Here is a 20,737-nt window from a genome sequence, read left to right on the forward strand (position 1 = left end):
AGGAAGGTGTAGAATTTGCTTGTCCTACATCCATGGCTGTGATCAAAACGCAGGGACAGTATTAGCAGGGAATAGACCCACCGCCTAGAGATCAGCGACGAAGATCAGGATTATGGCCAATGTGCAGGTCGGGTGACATTCCCCCGCTTGTGGCACAGTGAAATCCTTCGGCACTTGGCTTGGAAGGTCCGAAGTCGGGTGAAGAGGAGGCCTATAACGCATGGCCGCAACAGCGGTGTACAATTAACCAACTCTGAGGCCACCTACTATTACCACCATCAGACAAACTCACGATGGATTCATTGGCTAGCATGGAACTCGCCTCCGGTTGGGAGTTCAAGCGTACCGACGACGTTTCGGATACATGGCTGCCAGTCCAGCGTGTACCAACTGAAGTCCATGTCGACTTGCTGGACAATGGCCAGATCACGGATCCCTTCACCGACCTTAATGAGCTCTCCGCCCGCTGGGTGGGCGAACACTCGTGGACCTATCGCACAGCCTTTGCCAGCTCCGATAAGCACACGTTGCCAAATGCAACGACCGACCTAGTCTTCAAGGGACTCGACACCTTTGCCACCGTCAGTCTCAACGATACTGAGATCATGAGATGCGATAATATGTTCGTTGAACATCGAGTCAGCGTCGGCTCTCTCCTGAAGCCCCCCGAGTCGGGAGACAGAAATACCCTGACGATCGTATTCGACTCACCTCGCCGCCGCGGCCTGGAACTTGTCGAGGCACACCCAGAGCACCGTTTCATCGTCCATCAGACTGAGATCAGCAGGGGCCCTGTCCGCAAGGCGCAATACCAGTGGGGCTGGGACTGGGGTCCCATCCTCCTGACGAGCGGACCTTGGAAACCCGTCCTTCTGGAGACTTACTTGACCCGGATTGACAGTGTCAGGGCCGATTACACCTTGTCACAGGACCTGGCCATGGTGGAGGTATCCATATCCGTCGAGGTTGTTGGCGGTAAATTCTGCAACTCCCTTGAAGCTGAGCTTGCACTCCATGGCCAGCAAGTCTTGAAGGTGGTGGTGCCAGAAATTGACCAGCGAGGCGCGGAGGGGGAGGGTGTTCTCAGAAAGCATACTACCACGTTTGCCATTGAAAAGCCAGAAATTTGGTGGCCACATGGTTATGGCTCACAGCCTTTGTACGACCTAGAAGTCCGAGTATTGGCAGAGGACACGACCACGGTTCTTACCAGGGAGAAAAAGAGAATCGGCTTCCGCCGAGCAGAGCTGATCCAGGAGAAGGATGCGTCGGGCCAGTCGTTCTACTTCCGCGTCAACAACGTCGACGTCTTTGCAGGGGGATCCTGCTGGATCCCGGCCGACAACTTCCTGACGAGGATCACGCCTGACAAATACTACGACTGGGTCAAGCTGGCGAGGGAAGGCAACCAGTCGATGCTTCGCGTCTGGGGTGGCGGGATCTACGAGTCGGATGCGTTCTTCGACGCCTGCGACAGGCTTGGACTACTAGTCTGGCAGGACTTTGCCTTTGCCTGCGCCAACTATCCAGCACACCCAGAGTATCTGCAGTCGGTCGAGACTGAAGCTCGGCAGAATGTTGGAAGACTGCGCCACCATCCTTCACTCATCATCTGGGCTGGCAACAACGAGGACTACCAGATAGTCGAGCGTTATGGTCTGGAGTACAACTTTGAAGGCGACAAAGACCCGCAGTCATGGCTCAAAACGGACTTCCCAGCCCGCTACATATACGAGTATCTGCTTCCCAAGGTCCTCTCCGAGGAGTCACCCGGCAGCATCTACCATCCCAGCAGCCCCTGGGGCAATGGCACTAGCACGACCATGAAAGTCGACCCGACAGTTGGCGATGTGCACCAGTGGAACGTCTGGCATGGCGAGATGAGGCCCTTGCAAAACCTCCCCAATATGGGCGGTCGTTTCGTCAGCGAATTCGGCATGGAAGCCTACCCCCACGTTGAAACCCTCGCGGCCGCCGTCTCGGATCCCGCACAGAGGTATCCCGGATCGATGGCCATGGACTTCCACAACAAGGCTATCGGCCACGAGCGCCGCCTGCTCACCTACGTCGCCGAGAATTTCAGGGTCCGCACGGAACTCGAGGCCTTCACGCACCTGACGCAGGTGATGCAGGCGGACGCCATGTCATGGGCTTACAAGTCGTGGCGTCGCCAGTGGGGGGGCCGCGCGGCAGCAATCAGGCCCTGCGGCGGCGTCCTGGTGTGGCAACTCAACGACTCCTGGCCGACCGTCTCGTGGGCGGTCGTCGACTACTTCCTTGTCAAGAAGCCTGCGTTCTACGCCATGAAGCGGGCCCTGCAGCCTCTCGCCATCGGCGTGGCCCGGGAGTTCCACGACTGGACCGCAAGACCTGCGGATCGGCTCTGGCAGCGAGATACCGGGCACGTGGATCCCACCAAGTCGCGGAGGGATGTGACCTTCGATGTGTGGGTCTCGAGCTCTCGGCTTGAGCCCCTTACTGGCGAGGTTGTACTGAGGTTTGTGTCGGTCAAGACTGGGGAGGATGTGCGAGATCGCTTGACGAGAGCAGTGACGATCGAGCCAAACGGCACAACAGACATCTATACTGGCCACAGCATAACTTCCCAGGACCAAGGGGCGGGGTTGCCTTCGTCCGCGGCTGAAATGGAACCCTTCGTCATATATGTGACCTTGTGGATCGATGGCAAGCAGATCAGCTGCGACACCAGTTGGCCGGAGCCGATAAAGTATCTTGACCTGGCGGATCGGGGCGTTGAGCTGAAGTACACCGAGGAGGATAATTCGATTGAAGTGTCAGCTGCAAAGCCGGTCAAGGGTCTAGTATTCTCCGAGAGGAAGGGGGTTACATTGAGCGACAATGGGTTCGACGTCATCCCCGGGGAAGAGAAGAAGGTGGTTCAGGTTACGGGGATCGAGGCGGAGGAGCTTGATTGGACATTTGTCCAGCAGTAGAAATTAAAGTAGATCGAAGCTACACTCAGAGCTAGGACTACCTTGATATTTTATACCTAATGTTTTACATGATTCTATGCGGTGACATTAACCCCCGAGGCATGGGCGGGCGGCTCTTAGAGGAAGTTGATGCCCACTCCCACCTGCAGTCCCTTCCTTCCCTCCTCCCCTCTCCTCAACACCAGCGGCAAGCTGAAGTTCAGCTCAAACCGGGCAACGGGATGTGCATACACCAAGCCAACACCCGCCGCCATACTGGGAAGGCCATTAGCCAGCTCCCCCAGCGCCGAGGCCATCCCATTCATGACCGTCGTAGAATCCATGGCCGATCCCTCTTTGCCTTCCCTCCCCTTGCCCTTGTTCTTCAGTGCCGCCAACCGGCCGCCATTCGCAAAGAGCTGGAGCCGCAGCGGGGAAGATGGTCCCGTACGGGGCAGAGGGAGAAGCACATTCACGCTACCTGCCGCGTAGACATCGCCGCCCACCGCATCAGCTCCGTCGTGAGGGCCCAGCCCACCGAGCTTGAAACCACGCACGTCTGTTGGCCCCCCCAGCTGGAACCGGTCGTTGATCCTGCTGGGCAGCACGGAACCCCCAGTCCCGTACCCGAAGGCCAGTGGGTACAGCATCCCCATACGGAACCCGCCCCCCACCGAGATGCCCGGCCGGCCGCTGCCGTCGCCTACTCCCGGAAAGGGGACCGGGACGGCCCCCGACAGCTCGATTTCTGACTTTGCGAACGAGACGTCGCCCTGCAGCGGGCCCCAGCCGGCCAGCTCCGACGTCGCGCGAACCAGGTACCCGCTCTGCGGCAACATGGGGCTGTCCCTGCGGTCGCGGGAAAAGGTGTGGGTGACGGCACTCTTGACCGAGTCGCCGGCGTCGGCCCGGACGGTGGGCGACGCGCCCGCCGCGAGGCCCGTCAGCTGTCTCCAGGCGGCCGAGTAGGCCAGAGAGTGCGAGTTGCCGGCGGGGGTCAGCCAGGCCAGGCGCAGCGTGCCGCCGCGGATGGCCTCCTCGTGCGAGGCCCAGGGCTTCTGGGTGGCGGAGGCGAGGCCCTCGAGCCCGAGGCGCACGTCCGGGTTGCTGGCGACGGGCGACGAGAAGGCGGCGCTGTAGGCGGAGCGCGTGCGCGTGCCGGCGCTGGCGTTGATCGACAGCGTCTCGGCGCCGCCGAACATGTTGCGCCATAGCGCGTTGGTGTACGCCGAGCCCTCGGTGTTCCCGACGTCGGTGCCGGCCTTGAAGATGAAGCGCGACTTCTCGGCCACGCGGATCGAGACATCGACGTCTGTCCCTGCGGCCTGGGGGTCGGCATGTCGGGCGTCGGAGAGGAATACAGTCGGCTCGGGTTTGAAAATATCTATTGCGGCTGATGTTAGCAGTTCCGAGGTCTGAGGGACGGACTGCGGAACGTGGCATACCGAAACGGTTCAGCTTGTTCGTGGCTGCCTGGAGTCCTTCGAGGACGTCACCCAATGTTGTCCCGGCATTTCGACTGCTGTCTACCAGGTCCCTAAACAACGGATCAAGAAACGATTTTCTGGTATTCTTCGCTCCGTGAACCTCGATCGAGTTTATCGTCGCCGGCCGCTGGAGATGTTCGGAGATCTGTCGCGTGGGGGACCTTCGTTAGCTTTGATCCTTCTCCGAGAAAGACCAGACCGCTTCCAACTCACCAAGGACATCGTTCGCAGCTGAGTCTGTTCGTCTTCAACTTTTGAAATCTGCTCCATTGCGCGTGCTTCCTGCCGCAAGACCTCGGCGCCTGTGTTGAGCTTCCGGATGCTGTTGTCGACGTTCTGCACGCAAACATCAGTTCATGATATTGAGAGAAGAATTGAACTCGTCTTTGAGCAGGCAGGAGCTTCGGGAGGGAATAAAAACATACTTGAGCGCCTCCGGGGCTGTCTTTGGAAGCCATCACAGCTCGCCGTAGCTATAACGGTGCTACTATCTGTATCGCATGTATCGCGCACCCTGCTAATTAAGGTTGTCTCGTGGATCTGGATCTCAAACCCTGGCCGGCAAAGTTTCGGACGAACTGTGTTGGTCTGTGGCTGGAGAGGTGTGGCTAGGGCAACTCCGATCAGGATAGTCCGTGCACCTTGCCATCCTCAACGTCAGCCCGCCGCCTCAGTGATCCCGCGACCTGCCTTAAAACGTCTACGGACACTTCCTGAATTGTCGGGCGCCGTTTTCCAGTTGCATCAGCTCAACCAACGTGTTCTCTGTCTTTGTTTCGGGGTACTATACCCTTTCGCCTCGCTCTTTTCAGAGCACCTACCTAGGCTCTCTCACATTTAAACATCCAGCGCAGCCGGCCTATTGCTGACACGTTTCCATCTCCCGCCTTCCTTTGTCACCCTTTCCATACCCACCATCTTCACTATCCTTACCATCTCCATCGCTCTCGGCATCTGTCAACATGGCCAGTCGAGCAGCACATAAGCGGGTAAGCAGTTTGTCAAACATTCCATCCAAATCGCCATTGCTAATCATTCGTACAGTTGACCCGCGAGTACAAGACCATCTCCGAGAATCCACCGCCTTACATCACGGCCCATCCATCAGAAACCAACATTTTAGAGTAATCCCGACCCGTCTTTTATTCTGCCCATGTGGACACTCTGCTGACAGCCTTGCCTCGCTAGGTGGCATTACATTATTACCGGTCCCGAGAATACTCCCTACCATGGTGGTCAGTACTGGGGCACCCTCATGTTCCCCCCGAATTATCCATTTGCCCCACCTGCCATCCGAATGCACACACCCTCCGGCCGGTTCCACCCCTCGTCCCGGCTCTGTCTATCCATCTCCGACTTCCACCCCCGCTCCTTCAACCCGGCATGGGAAGTATCGACCATCCTAATCGGCCTCCTCTCGTTCATGACGTCGGAAGAGATGACCACAGGCTCCGTCTCCGCAACCGAGACGGAGCGCAAGTGCCACGCCACACGATCGCGCTGGTGGAACTCAACGGGTGGCGGCTCGCATATCAAGGCTGGAGGGCCGGCTCAGAAAGGAAATGTCAAGGCTGGGGACGGCGGCGCAAAGTTCAAGTCCGAGTGGCCCGACCTCGACAAGGTGAACTGGGAGTGGATTCAGGAGAATAATATCGACCCGGCAACCGGTGCTCGCATCAGCAGCACCAGCCCATCCTCGTGTGGGCCCCAGCTCGGAATTGCCGCCGGAAGCGGCCACCAAACACATGCTGTTGTGGATGCCGTTATGCAACAGCGAGACGCCGGCCGGGGTTGGCTGTTCCGGAATAAGCTGGTCCTGGCTGGCATGGCGATTTTCGTGTACGTGTTGATTGCTAGGTTGTTGGGTGAGGGCAGTTCAACCTCATCCTAAAACGAGATGCCGTTGTATTTTAAAAGAGTCCTGCTTTCTTTGTAACAAACAGCGCGCAGTAAACCACTCGACAAAAAAATCCCAAAACATTATGCCAATCTGCGTTTTCATTTGCTTATATAACCACCCGCGTGCCTTTGCAACACCACCAACGCCTGCGAAATAGCGTTGAGTTGCGTCAATCAAAGACGACGTATCCCAACTGGAGTAAGCATCAAATAGTTTTGCAATGTAATGACGCCATCCGACCCGCCTTCGCCGCACTCTAGTCACGCCTTCAGGTTTGTTCGGGGACCAGCGCAGAGTCCCACCGACGCCGAGCGCCAAGGGGCGCCTTCTAAGTAGCTTTCCATCTCCAGCCATACTCCTTTCTCAAGTGTCCGCATCATTTCAGAAATGGCCGCCCCGTCCTTATTCCAAACCATTCTAATCCAGGACTTTAAATCGGTTATTTGATGCAGCCCAAGAAAGAAGCTATTCAGCTCGTGTAGGACATAGTCCATCCACCAAAGGAATCCTATGAAGGGATTAGCTTTGGCCTATACACTGGCTGGAAGTCTCACCAAGCCCCCGGACAAGTCTGTATCTCGTCGATCCAGTCTCCACGAGCCGATCTAGCCATTCGCCCACAGTACTCCCCGGTCGCACGTCAAGAGCCCAGCTCCTTGCGCAATTCTCCAACTCTCCGGCCTCGAGCACATGAGGCCCGTCAGAACAGCACACTACTGTATTACCCAATGGATCCGCCTGCTTTGATTCAATTTTGACTGTCGTTTGTTGGCCGGTCTTAAGCACTAGCATCCAGCGATTCGGCTCTGATGAGGCATCTTCCGGAGGCAATACGGCGACGTAGGAGCCAATGACCCTTGCGGTTCTCATATAAGCAGGGTCGTTATTGAAGAATAGACTTGGTGCGAATAAATGCCGAATGCTGAGCAATTCGGCGGCATTATAGACACGCTGATGAACTGGATCTCGAGAAGGCTGCACATCGCCGGCGAGTCCTGGGGGAACGGGCAGTCTCGACAGGAGGGACATTGAGGTCAACGGCTTTCAAAATAGAGCAAGGAAAACTGCTACTATGGGCACACGTCGGACAGAGATGTTAACCGCTCGTATCGAATAGATGAGACGCGAGTTGCAGAGTAGACGTCGTCTTGCAGATATCGAACGAAGCAACGCGGGGGTTGAACGCTTAGTAAGATTGGGCACCCGGCTGCCGTATTACACTGGCAAGGTCCAGCACGGTGATGATGGGCAGGATCCTTCTCTGCCAATCTCTTACATGAGCCTTCATTGGTCCACCACGATTCGCTGCCCCGCAGTACCGGCCGTGAGCTTGGCAGCTCCAAGACCACGATTACTCGTAAGGCGCTTAGTGCCTGGGGCGAGGCAGTGAAAGCCAGACTTTGGACAGCCATCGGTCACGGTGCAGAAGAGCAGGCCTTGACGAAACACGACGAACAGACCCTCGGCCATCCCAAGAAAAAGTTAAGTATGAAAAAAAGCGACAACCATTTCGCCCTCTACTGTACAGTACACTACAGTTATACAAATAAGGGCAGAAGTTTTTGATGAATTTACAAGGGGCTCAGCGCGGTGCTGGTTTGCCTTGTTTCTGCAGAAGTCTAGGCGCTAGAGCCGAACCCGGAACAAGGGCCAGGACGCCGGGAGCCAGGGGCGTAGGGTACCGAAATACAGGGTGGGGCATGATGTGGGGTGGGCTGTCACGCCGAGATCCCGGCTCAACGGCGCCTCCAACAACCGGAAAGGAGACGTGTCCCGTCGCGACTCCTCTGTAAGGGGACCGCTATCCTGGGTTCTAGGTTGTTCGACCTGCGCTGCCAAGGGACACTTGCCCTAAGACTTAGAGATTTTTTGCGGCACATGATGGAGCTAGCTTAGTTCCCATTGGCTTGTATGCCCTGCTATTTCGATGGTCTGAACATCATTTTATTGGACATCCACATGCGAACTTAAAAGTTCGCATATGGTCACTCGCTACGTGCTAAGGATACCGACTAAGCCTCAGAGGTACTATTGCAGCTCCATAGAGACCACGTTCCAGTCATCTTCAAAGCGGAGTTTATGCCCCCTAACCAAACTCTCCGCAGCTGGAGATACTATCTTGCATGACTGAGGAATATTGGGACAGGCCTTGTGAATGTGCTGAAGAAGGGCCACAAAATAGGAGTTGTGGAAATCGTTAGTAAAATATCTGTCTCGATATCAATACAGTAAGCATGTTCGTTTTTAAATAGGTCTCGCCACACATCTTCTTAATGTCTGCCCCAGCAAACAATATAACGCCAAAGCCTAACCCCAAAACCGTCTGGTCGGTTTTCTAGTCAGTCAATCCTCAAATCAGGATGTCCCATCGCCTCCCAAATTGGAGATTCCTTTTTAGCTCCTTTGGTGCTTCCAGATAGTCCCTCTCGTCCAGGAACATGTGTGTCACATAATCTTTGTAAGCCTTATTGTTGCCGTTCTCACCTAACTTACAGACCTGACCGCCGTTCAGTCTCTAGCTCGCAGCTTCACAGCAAAATTGCCCATATTCCTCAGCAGTCCTGTATTCCGCCACAGCTCAACGCCATTGATAAAGATCATCGTCATTTTCTAAGCCCCGCAGAATAAGATGGTATTAGGGTCGTCGCAATCCAACAAAACCACCCATTCGGTATCCACTAAGAATTGGTGTAGGAAAAGACTATGCTGTTTTAGCCCAGTCCAATATCTGTCGAGGTTATCAATAAGGCCTTGACAAGCAAAATGCGCCGTAGCCATGTTCACAAAGCTCCTTTCGCCTTTCTTTGCCGCTCGATCCCGCCGTCTCCTACAGCAAAAACAGTCACATTGCTTACACAGAGGCTGACTGGCTTGAAGAAGCTCATATCAAGAGACATGCCAGCGCAATCTCCCAAGAAGGGGCTCTCGACTAAGAGCGATATTGAGACAAATCTATCCCAACGTTCCGCAACAGCAGGCGTAGCAGCACCCATCAGTTCCTAGGGATTGACACACGGCGCAAGCCTCAAATAATGCTCGGCGCAACAGGCTAGCAAGAAGTTATTAGCGGCGCCGCTGCCTAGCTCCGCTTGAAGCTCTTGCAAAAGTTGTTCAAATTCTTTCTTGCAGCTGTGGAGGGACGTCCATGGCGGTAGTACAGAGGACAATCCAGAATTTTGAGACTGACGGATAATATGGGGGGCATGGAGTGCCGCACTCAACCTTTTCGGAGGTTATCATGACGTCATGTAGCTCGATGTAAAACCTTTTCGAATCTTCTAGCACATTGTGGGTCTTGCTTTATTCCCCTCCTCGGTGAAATGCTCTTGCGACCCGTTGCGCCTTTGTACATTGCCTATCGGGGCTGATAAAACTAATAGCTACTGTACCACCCATTCCGCTATTCTAAAGGTTTTGGAGACTTGACAAGGCAAAACGAGGTTTTCGGAATGTAACGCTCATGCAAACGCCATCGTACAAACGCCATCGTACAAACGCCATCGTACAAATCGGGGCAGTTGCAGGTTCGCGCTTCTAGACGAACCTGTATTGGTAGTTGTACGCTGCATAGCTGCCCAAGGGCGGCTGGGACAGCCTATGAATAAATCAATCCATGGTCCCGGCTTCCCTGGACAGCGGTTCCCTAAATGTGGGCTCGCTTCCTCAGCTTAGGGTTCCGTCGGTGCGACTTCTCTGAATGCAGCCGCCAAGGATCCTGCTGTACGCCACGTATCACGTTGTCAACATAAAACCAGCAGTACAAGGCGTATGGCATGGTGTTAGCGATCGGTCTGATAGGAAATGGAAAAAGTGCTTGTGCCTGGGCCGGGATGGCATGCAATAGAGATTGCAGCCCAGGTCTACGTCAGAAGCATTATGTCAACTTATGGTTTATTATATCTGATTGGATGCTTCGAGTGGCTGTGTGTGTGTGATAACGGTGACGGAATTGTGTGTGTACAAGCTGGAAATGTTGCCAGGTGGAGCGAAGGAGGAGAGGACGAGGAAGCATCCTATACGTCCCCTTCAGTTCGGTATGAGTGTAGTCGGAAGAGTTTAGTAGCGAACTGAGATCCTCGCGGGAAAGGATATGTAAAATCTAGAAAGCTAATGGTAGCGGTGAGCTGTCGGATTCGGGGAAGGCATAGGGAGGAATGAGATCCGCCGGAGCGAGAACACGAACTTAACCGACATGGGATTCCGCGACCTTAGTCAGGACCAGAAGTAGGGATGGTGAGACGACGCCTGGGAGAGTGGGGACGCAGGTGAGGGGAAATAGGAGCAGGCTAACAAGGGCTCCTGTTGGGAGGATTGCACAGAGGGTCCTGTCCGTCATCGGGGGTTTCTTTGGTGTAGACCCTTAGCTCAAAAGGCCCTCAATTCCACGCCACCGAGAATCCAAGCGCCTACCTGCCGCAGCCACGACTAGTGTAAGCGTGGAGACGCTTGTCTGTCCAGGCGAAGTTGGGGAAGAAACTTTTGCAAGGGAATCACGAGTGTCCTCTACGAAGACAGACTTGGCAGCAATGGAATATCTACATTGAAGTAGTACTCGTGCGAGTATTGCCCCCGCATCCGGCTTGGCTGGTTGAATCCGAGCACCTCATCGTCATAATTGGGACCCTATGCACGACGCACTGAAGGTCATTTAGGTCAGATACTGTGATGAGACTTCCATTTGCAGCGATGGGCTCCGACCGAGTGGGCTAACGAGAATCTAGCTGAATGCCTCAATGAGGAACATAATTATACAACGCTTTTTGGCCAAATACCCCAGGAAATGATATTGACCTTGAGCGCGAGAGGGATGGGGGGACAGATAACTCACTTCCGCGCCAATGGAAAGGGTCAAACGGCCAGTCTGCACTTTTCTAATACCTGACAGAGGACATCAGACTCGACAACTCTTAGTCCGAGGCGGGCCGATGGGAGCTGTGAGGTGAGAGCACCACTTACCGATATTGGCAAGTAGTCAGTGCAGGGACCTGGTTTAAGGAGACGCAATTTGCTGAATGCCCGCCGATCCCCCTCGTGGTAGCAACGGCAGCTAAAGGGATAAGAGAAAGGACGGGCAGTCTGCATGGCGCTACTCCGAAGAGGATATCAGTGTAACTCTGGGTTTCCCCAAAAGACTCTCATGCTCCTCCCCCGCAGTTACAAAGACAGTATTGGCGTACGAGGACAATGCGTGCCAAGAGGTAACCCCACACCATCCGACCATTGGGCATTGGTTAGTGCCCCAGAAACCACCCCGGTAAGCTCCACGAAGTGCCGATACCCCCGAGCCCAACACCCTTGCGGGGATCTTGGACATTCGTAGTTTGGCAGGGGCTGAGTGTTGATTCGCATAGATGCGGAAGTAATAGGACCGGAGTAAACTTGATTAGGCCAATATCCCCGTCCCATAGTCATGACAAACCTACCGTCGATCTTGGCGTGGCCCCCGAGCTGCACGCTTGCAGCTCTCTGCGTAGAATCAAGTTGGCGCTATCAGCGATTTCACGGCAGGGGACACGAATAAATCCGCCTTTCTTCTGATGAGCATTTCTGCCCCGGCACCCGGGATCCCCGAATGCAACAGAAGGTGACCCCATCACGGCCACGACTTGTTGGAAACCCATTTGAGAACATCTTCAAGCAGAGGTGTGATGAGACAGACCATCGACCAGTCAAGAGAGTATATAAATACGCATCCGGACCGCCAGAATGAGTCGTTCCATCCCCAGTTTGCCAGAGCAGAAGACAGCTCCTATTCCTGCGACAATATGAGAATCACCAGCAGCAACCTCCTCGGGTTCTCGCTACCACTCCTGTTGGGTGGCAGCGTGTTTGCCTTGACGCCACCAGACGCTTCTCCGGCTACCGCCAACAAGTCGTCCTCCTACATGTCCAAGTTCCCGACCACACGCAATGAGGCCCGTCCAGTGGCCAAGTTGATGGCCGCGGAAAGCTACACCGCTGTCCCCAATGGCGAGATCTGGTACGATACCGACGGTAACCAGATCCAGGCCTGGGGTGGCTCGATGCTCAAGGAAGGCGACACGTACTACTGGGTCGGCGCCGACATGTCCACCTCCCTCCCGGGCGAACCACCCAACCCGGCTCTGGTAAATTTGTACCAGTCGACGGATCTTCTCAACTGGAAGAAAGTGACCGTGGCCATCTCAGTCTACACCACCGACGTCAACGGCAACCAGCCACTGACTTACTGTCAAGTGCAACGTCCGAAGATTCTCAAATCCGCGACGACGGGGAAGTATGTCATCTGGGGCCATTGGGAAGAGGCCATGAGCTACGCCCCGTCCCAGATCATTACCGCCACTGCCGACAGGATCGAGGGCCCGTATACAATCACAGCTAAAGGTCATCGCCGTCCCGGCGAGGGAAACAACGACGACAGCGCGATGGGTGACCGTGTGGGCCAGCCGGTAATTGACTGGGACACCTCGCCGGCCGACGATGGCTCGTATCCGTACAAGCCCGTCATGGCTGCCTATCCACCGCGGATTCTCCAGTACAACAGCCCCAACCCGAACAACCCGAGCGGCGTGTCATATGTGTCACAACAGGACGGATACGGCACCGCCCAGCTTGGCAACTGGTGGAGCTACCAGCTTACCAACGTCCGCTTCAACATGACCCTTAAGGCCTTGGCCGTGAACATGACGCCATTCGATGATACATACTACCGCAAGTACGCGGGACAGTACTCGATTAGCGCTGCGGATTATATCGTGCGGTTCCCGACTGCCGAGCGCTCCGAGGTCGCCAAATCCGTCTTCATCATTGGGCACCCCGGCGACGAACGGCAGCAGCTGGCGGAACCCATAATTGGCCCTACGCTAGACGAGTCTATGTCGGACTCGGTTGTGCTGGTGAACAGCGGCGACGCGGCCTTCATCACGGTGGCTAGCGAGAACACGACCATATACTACACCACTGACGGATCGAACCCTAGCCCCTCCAACTCCAATCAGATCTACTGGGACGGCACTCGCATCACCGTGTCTGGCGCGCCAGGCACCACTCTCACCGTCAAGGCCCTTGCAGTCAAAGATGGGGAGGCGAGCAAGGTGGTAGAGCAGACCTACCAGATCTCCGATGACCCCTCACAAGTGCCAATTTTCACGCCCATCATCAACTGGCCGTCAGGCACGTACACTGCGGAGTCCCCCGCCTTCGGCTACATGTCCATGAGGATCTACAGCCCGTCGTATGGGACAGAGCTCTACTACACCATGGACGGCCTTGACCCCAACCCTCCTGCCAAAGGCGACAACATGGGATATGGTTCTCGCGACTTTACCGTGTGGCAAGACCCCAAGTCTGGCGAACACTTCTTCATCACCGCGGCAGACCACCTCTACATGAGGGTTTGGAAAGTCACCGACGACCTGACCGACGTCGTTGCGGACAAGGAATACGATGTCTTCGTTCACGAATCGCGCGAGGCGCCGGCATTAATCCGGCACCACGGAAAGGAGGGTGAGTGGGTGTACATGGTGACCTCTGGCCAATCCGGGTGGTTCACCAACCAAGGCCAGTACAAACGAACCAGGAGTCTCTCAGACGGCTTTAACGAGCCCCGCGACGAAGTGACGGGATATCGCGACGGTCGCAGGACCTGGACCGCGCTACAGCCCATTGGTGACCCTAGCACATACTGGAGCCAGTCCACCTGGATAGAAAACATCGGCACGGACCAAGATCCCGTCTACATCTTTATCGGCGACCGCTACAACACGATCACGACGAACCTTCTCCAGCTCTCCACCTACGTATTCATCCCTCTCTATATTGACGACGATACCGCTGGACAATCCGGTGTGACTGGTAGTAGTAATATGACTCTGGTCTACGACCCTGCGCCCAAGATCGACGTCAAGAATCACAGGATCATCCCACCCGAGTGGAGGCTGCTATCGCTGAACCAGCCCGTCACGGCCTCACCCTCGGTCGCTCTCTCGCCCGCGGAGCAAGCGGCCGGAACGTTCAACTACAGCGCCCAGGCCGCGAACAACGGGATCAACTACGACGTCGACCCGTATGACGACGTGGCGAACTACTACAAACCCAATTCGATCCCGTTCTTCTGGCAGGTCGACCTCGGGCAGGCCTACGACCTGTCGTGGATTGGTCTGTCGTTCATGAGTGTTGGAGGATCCGACGCTGTGAATCGCTACGCCGTGAGCGCTAGCAAGGACCTGGCGACATGGACCATCCTGGCCGATAATACCCAGAACCTGCAGCCAGGCTTCCAGTCTCATCGCCTGAGCGGGGAGTTCCGCTATGTGAAGCTGATCGACTATAGTGTCTGGGATGTTGCACATAATAAGGGCGCCGAGTGGGAGGCGGCCGTTTATGAAGTCTCCGTCTACGGCCAGTGAAGACAATATTGTGGCCTAACTGGCGCGCACCGAGCAAAAACAGTCCTCGTAGGAAGGGGTGCGAAGGACATAACTGGGGTTCTACATCAGTGTTTTTCTTCCGCAGTTCAACACTGCAAAGTTTCACTTTCTAACAATGACTGCTTTCTTGCTCCACTACCTGGGGCCCATGTAATGCTTTTCTGCGCATTAGGTTATCTGAATAATGCAAAAAGATATTGCTTGGTGCCAAAAATCCACTGCTGCTCGAGGAGAGAGAAGAGGGATGAAGTAATACCAGGGTTGGTAATTAGTCTTAGTCAGTCAGTCAGTACTGTGACTAAGACTAATTTAGTCAGTTAGTATAGTGACTAAGACTAAGTCTAGTTAGTCAGTATAGTGACTAAGACTGACTAGAAATGACTAAGACTGACTAAGTGACTGACTAAATTAGTCACGTACTATAAAGTAAACAATACTAATTATATATAACTTAAATACAAATCTAACTTAAATACAAGTATAACTTAAATGCAAATCTAATTTAAATACAAGAATAACTTAAGTATAAATATAACCTAGATATCTTCATTTTCTTCATTTTCCTTAGCTTTTTCAAGCTCTTTTAAATCTTTTAAATTCTAGCTTTTTAATAGTATAAGCTGTTTTGCAGTTTCTGAACTTAGCCGATTTCGTGACTTTGTTATAATATTACTTCTAATAGAAAAAGTGCTTTCTATAGAAGCTGAGGTTGCTGGAATAGCTAGGTATTGTCTAGCTAGTATAGCAAGTACTAGATACTTATAGCTATTATGCTTCTAGTAGTCTAAAGGGTGCATTTTTGAAGGTATATTGCTTTTGTTAAAATAAGCAATATATTTATCTTTATTCTTATTGCCTTGAGTGTAAATGATGCGTGAGGCTCGGTGGGGTAGAAAGGATGGTTTCTACTGGCTGTAAATAGACAGTGAGGGCGGGGCCTGAAGTGGCCCTGGTGGCCTGTGACCTGGCCTGTGCGCTAGCGTGGGTTAGTCAAAGCCTACGCGCTCTTTGCGTAGAAACCACCGAATATGATGACTACTTTTACTTTGTACAATATTACTAGATTGCTATTGAAGTAGCCTTCTGCCAATGCGTTATAAATTGGTAGCATGGATATACTTGTTGGAGTTATAATACAAACCAAACCTACCAAAAACCTCAATTTTTGCTGATTCTAGCGATACTAAAATCACCCTAAGAGTTTGCGAATAGCGTTAGCTATGTGCAAGCTCTTGACGCGTTGATTAGACTGATCTACGCGTGAAGCACTGTTTATTTGCTTGCTTTAACCAAACCTGTCAAGTATTTGGGCCTAACCTGTTAAGTATTTGGGCCTTTTCTTACTAACGTTTGAATACTTGCTTGAGTATTCACCAACCTTTGAATACCTGAGCCTTTTGCGTATTTACTAAACCTTTGAATATTTGAGTCTCTTGCGTATTTACTGCTTTCTTGCCTTCTTTGCTGACTTACTTGCGAAGAAGATTCTTTCTTTCTTGACTCTTTGTGTTGCGTTACACTGCTTTTACGTCGTTTTGCCTTCTACGTTGCTGTTACCTTTAATGCTGAACCTGCTGATCTGACTGGTTACTATGGCTTGATTGGTTCTTGGACACTTGCCTATGCAAGCAGGACTGTCGATGGCAGACTCTGCTACCTTTGCCTACTTGGGTGGTCTCTTTTGCTGTCAACCTGGAAACCCTCTTGGCCTTGCTAGCGACTCTTCTGACAATCGACTAGACGCTGATTAGTACTACTCTAACCATGGGAATGAAAACCTTAACAATAGCAGCGCACTGATTAATAACTATGACATTGTCAACAACCTACGCGACAAGCCTACTGATGACTAGCTTCTAGCTATCTACGTTGCAGCTTAATTCTGTCACTAGGACTGCAACTAGTCATGCAAATCAAGCAATTAATACTACACCTTGAACCTTTGGGTATTTAAAGTTATTAACCAATTTGACAAAGATATTGCAAAGATCTAGAAAGGCTACTACAATAAAAGGCTATTTAACCTAGGTATTGATATCCCTAGAGTGTATCCTAAGCTTTGGGACACCTTTCTAAGCTTTGAGGCTTTAAACAATATTGACAAAACTGTGATGGGTTGGAAGACCTAACTTCTAGGATTCTTTAGAGTAGGCAACTTTATATGGAATAACCTATACAACGATCTCTAAAAGCCTAAGTTGAGGCGCAAGTCTGACTTCTTTTGCCTTCCTGATGACAAGGAAGAAGAACCTAGGCCTTTAACCTCTAACTGCAATGACTTGATTATGAAGAAGCTAGATTTCCTAGTAACCTAAGCTGAGAAGTCTAATGCCTGCATTAATGCCTTCTCTAAGCGTATAGATTGCTTTAAGGAATGCTTTGATATGGCTGACTAGGCTTAACGCTAGTTAACTACTTAGCCTTGCCTTGGCTAATCTTGCCTTAATTAGCGTGGTAGCTTTTAGCAGACTTGATTTAACGACTAGTCAAACCCTTGCAGCACTTTGGCTTACACCTAAGAAAGCCTAGCCTTTTACAACTAGAGTAGCCTAGCCTTTTAGCAATAGGAGCGATTTACTACCCTAGCTAGCACTTTTAACAACTACTTTGGCTATTGTCTAAAGAAAGATGATGTTGGGGTATTTAACTTTGACGCAAAGGATTCTAACAAGGATAGGATGATTACTAAAGGCAAGTTGAATGTTTATACTAACGTTTTTGCCTTTTCCAACTGACTAGAAGTCCTTTAGGAGGCAAAGGATAAAGCAGCTTTTACAAGCTTGATTCTAACGCTACTTTACAGCCTAGCCTTGTTGTAGTATACTGATAAGCTTATGCTAGCTAACTGCAATGCCTTTAAAAGCAACCTAGGTTAATTTATTGCAAACCTGCAAAAGCGCTTTAAGCTTGACTAAATGACAAGCCTTTGGAAGCTTAAGGCTGTGTCTTTCTTGCTGCGCAAATTCTTTAAAGATTACAGCAGCCTATGCTAGTATATACAACGCTAGCACTGCCTTGCCAAGGCTGTTAGAAGGTAGGCAGATGACAACCTTTTTACTGCTATATGGGAAGGATTTGATTGAGCTATTTGGAACCTGATTGACCCTTCTAAAGAGGGTATTGACTACCTAACCTTCCTATGGGATATTAAGAAGAAGATCCTACTTTTGCAGATCAAAGCTAATACTTGGTATAACAAGTTCTCCTAGCGTTAGTCTAACTACCTACATGATAACTGCTGTAATGACTAACGTAATGACTAGCATGATGACTAGTGCAACAACTAGCGTGGCAACTAGTGTAACAACTGTTGTATTGACTAAAAGGACAATTGGAAAGGCAATTTGAATTCCTATAACTGCAATCAAGACTGCAACAAGGACTATGCTTAGCCTTGCGACTAACTTTGCAATAGTGACACTTAGGATAGGGACTGCAGTTGTGATTAGCGTGATTAGTGTAGCAACTGCGATAATTGAAATACTTGCAGATGCTTTGACTAGCGTAACAAGGCTAACCTAGCCTAAGAGTCCTCTAATGACAAGTTGGTAGCCTCCTTTTGATTAGACTAGTCTTAGCAATCTGTCAACTCTTGCAACAACTCTAGCTATGTTGCTATAGCCTAGGTTAAGAAATGCTAGACTTGCAGCATTTGCAAGACTACTTTTGGTAGCTACAATAACTTTTTCTAGCACTTGCAGATAAGCTGTTAACTAGCTTAGCTAGCTACATCTGCCAATCTATTTAAGCTGGCAGTCAAGACTAACTTAATAGTATACCTTAGGGATATAATTATAGCTACTAGCCTAGCTAAGCTGTCGATTGACTTTTTTAAAAGGTATACTTATCTATAGCTGCAGGTGGCACTGTTTAAGAAAGCTGCCTAAGCTAGTGATATAGTTAGTATCTGCGCTAACACTAGATGCAGTAACTTATTAGTTAATAAGGAATAGGCTTGAAGCTTTTCTAATCTAAAGGTTAAAGACTGCAAGAGTGCTGTAGATAGTATTGGTAGGTTTATTAAGCTAACGCAGTAGGCTACCTTTTCCTTCTATGCCTTTGGTATAGTCTGCAATGGCAACCCTAGAATTGCCAAATTCACTGCCTAGGCATGGCTTTGCCAAGACCTAAAGCCTTAAGCCTTGTTAGAGGTAGGCTTTCTAAAGCCTTATAGCGCTAACGTGCTGTTTACTAAGGACAAGCTTTGATTTGCCTTTTATAACAGCTTTAGCATGCCTATTGTAGTGATTAAAAAAGGCAACCTAGTTACTTAAAAGGTGACTAATTAATAAGCAGTTGTAATTTAACCTAGTTAGACTGCCTAAGTAGCTATTGACTAAAAGCCTTTGCCTAGCAACTAGTCTTATATTTTTAATGCAATCTACCTAGCTATAGTCAATGCGCTAGTTAACTCAAAGACTTGCAAGTGTATGCCTTTGGTTAATCTAACTAATGCATTGCTAAAGATTTTAAAGAATGCCTAAATTAGAAGAATTGCAAAGACTAAAAACTTAGCCTTCCTAGCTATTTCATTGTTAAGCACTAGTCTCTAAGCGCTTGCTATAGCTACTGCCTTAGCTATAATAGCTGCAGCCTTAAGTGTAAAACTGACTAGCCTAACTAATCAGTCTGTTAATTCCTTAGCATATGCTACTGCATTTAGACTGCTAGCCTTGCTTTTGATCTAAACCTTTAGCCTAACTGCTGCTTCTTTTGACATAGTTGGCGTAGAGTTTAACCTAACTAACGCTACTAAGGCAGTTGCCTTAGGCTTGCCAAAACCGCTGCACCTGCAATCTGCTAAGGTTGCGCAGGAGAGTAATAAGGCTTTGCTAGCTTTCTCTAACACAGTATTTGCAATTACGCAAAACCTAGCTATACTAGTAGCTTTACTGAAAGGCCTAGCCTAGGAGGATGCAGCCTTGGAAAGTCTACTAGTGGAAAAGCCAATTGTTACCTTAACTTTTAGCTTACTAGGAATTAAGACTTTAACCAACCTACCTAAGCAAGTTACTAAGAAAGGCATATATATATATGCTGCTAACAAATAACTAGCTTACAAATTAGCCTGGCTAGTCAAGTGTTTCTAATGAATTTAGACTAACAATAGTCTAATTAAGGTCTCTAATAACTAACTTCTTAAGATTCTACTAGTTAATAGCTAGCAAAACAAAAAGATTGCTTTTAGGCTATACCCTCTTGGAATTAAGGACTAAGAGGTAGTTGATTAGACCTTTGACGCCTTATACAAGAAAGACTGTATAGAGCAGGTTAATAGACTTATGCCCTTTGCAATACTAGTCTTTGTAGTCTAGCGTAAGGCTTACAGAGTCAAGAAAAGCTGCATAGTGGTTGATCTATAACTAATCAACTGCATAGCAGTCTCTAACTACTACCTTTTGCTGCTGCAATAAGATGTAATAGCTTTAATTTGCAGCAAATGGTATATTACTGTCATTAATGCAACCTCTTTTTTCTACTAATTCTTAGTAAACTCTAGATCTTAGAACTGATTTACTCTAATCACCTATCAAGGGCTAGAATAGTCAAAGGTTGCATTGATAGGCTTTTGGAATTTGCTAGCTTATGTCTAGCGCTTTATAGACTAACTTCTAAAGCCTTTTAAGGATTACTGCTGCGCTTTTATTGACAATATTGTCATATACTTTGAGATTAAAGAAAAGCACCTAGAGTATCTAACATGCATATTTGACTTCTTTATCAAATATAATATTTCAATTGCCTTGAAAAAGTCTTACCTAGGCTACCCTTTTGTCAAGCTCTTTGGCTTTCGCATTAATAGATTTAGACTATTTATGACTTGGGAGTGCCTAGAAGCTATTGGAAATATCGCCTTTCTAGCCTAGCTTGCTAGCCTTGAATAGTATATTAGTGCCACTAGCTTTCTTTGTTACCTAATCCCTTACTATGCTTAGCTTGCTAAACTGCTACAGCAGCAAAAGAAGGCTTTACTAGCTAAGGGTTGCAAAGATAGAAAGCTAAAACCTA

At 50.5% G+C, this 20,737-nt stretch overlaps 5 protein-coding genes across 5 annotated transcripts; 3 read left to right on the plus strand and 2 right to left on the minus strand.

Moving 5' to 3' along the window:
* Nucleotides 1-153: 153 nt before the first annotated feature.
* On the plus strand, nt 154-2,990 carry QBC33DRAFT_537802 (glycoside hydrolase family 2 protein). The gene has a single exon (XM_060427821.1). It carries the CDS (start codon nt 294-296, stop codon nt 2,952-2,954), a length of 2,661 nt encoding a protein of 886 aa, XP_060284150.1. The 5' UTR covers nt 154-293; the 3' UTR covers nt 2,955-2,990.
* Nucleotides 2,925-4,952, minus strand: QBC33DRAFT_537804 (surface antigen-domain-containing protein). Its single transcript, XM_060427822.1, has 4 exons — nt 4,846-4,952; nt 4,634-4,756; nt 4,379-4,565; nt 2,925-4,317 (listed from the first exon to the last, which is right to left on the minus strand). The coding sequence occupies exons 1-4, from the start codon at nt 4,876-4,878 to the stop codon at nt 3,071-3,073; spliced, it is 1,590 nt and encodes a 529-aa protein (XP_060284151.1). The 5' UTR covers nt 4,879-4,952; the 3' UTR covers nt 2,925-3,070.
* Nucleotides 4,953-5,110: 158 nt separating this feature from the next.
* On the plus strand, nt 5,111-6,409 carry QBC33DRAFT_537805 (UBC-like protein). Its single transcript, XM_060427823.1, has 3 exons — nt 5,111-5,409; nt 5,465-5,544; nt 5,609-6,409. Exons 1-3 carry the CDS (start codon nt 5,383-5,385, stop codon nt 6,309-6,311), a joined length of 810 nt encoding a protein of 269 aa, XP_060284152.1. The 5' UTR covers nt 5,111-5,382; the 3' UTR covers nt 6,312-6,409.
* QBC33DRAFT_537807 (uncharacterized protein) lies at nt 6,204-7,525 on the minus strand. The gene is made up of 2 exons (XM_060427824.1): nt 6,875-7,525; nt 6,204-6,828 (listed from the first exon to the last, which is right to left on the minus strand). Exons 1-2 carry the CDS (start codon nt 7,347-7,349, stop codon nt 6,581-6,583), a joined length of 723 nt encoding a protein of 240 aa, XP_060284153.1. The 5' UTR covers nt 7,350-7,525; the 3' UTR covers nt 6,204-6,580.
* A 4,560-nt stretch (nt 7,526-12,085) lies between these two features.
* On the plus strand, nt 12,086-14,870 carry QBC33DRAFT_569609 (uncharacterized protein; the record flags this gene model as incomplete). The annotated part of the gene is made up of 1 exon (XM_060430541.1): nt 12,086-14,870. The coding sequence occupies one exon, from the start codon at nt 12,086-12,088 to the stop codon at nt 14,705-14,707; it is 2,622 nt and encodes an 873-aa protein (XP_060284154.1). The 3' UTR covers nt 14,708-14,870.
* Between the last annotated feature and the right edge of the window lie 5,867 nt (nt 14,871-20,737).

This window comes from Phialemonium atrogriseum (genome assembly GCF_030411735.1).
Source record: "Phialemonium atrogriseum strain 8032-3 unplaced genomic scaffold QBC33scaffold_11, whole genome shotgun sequence".
Taxonomy (NCBI): domain Eukaryota; kingdom Fungi; phylum Ascomycota; class Sordariomycetes; order Cephalothecales; family Cephalothecaceae; genus Phialemonium; species Phialemonium atrogriseum.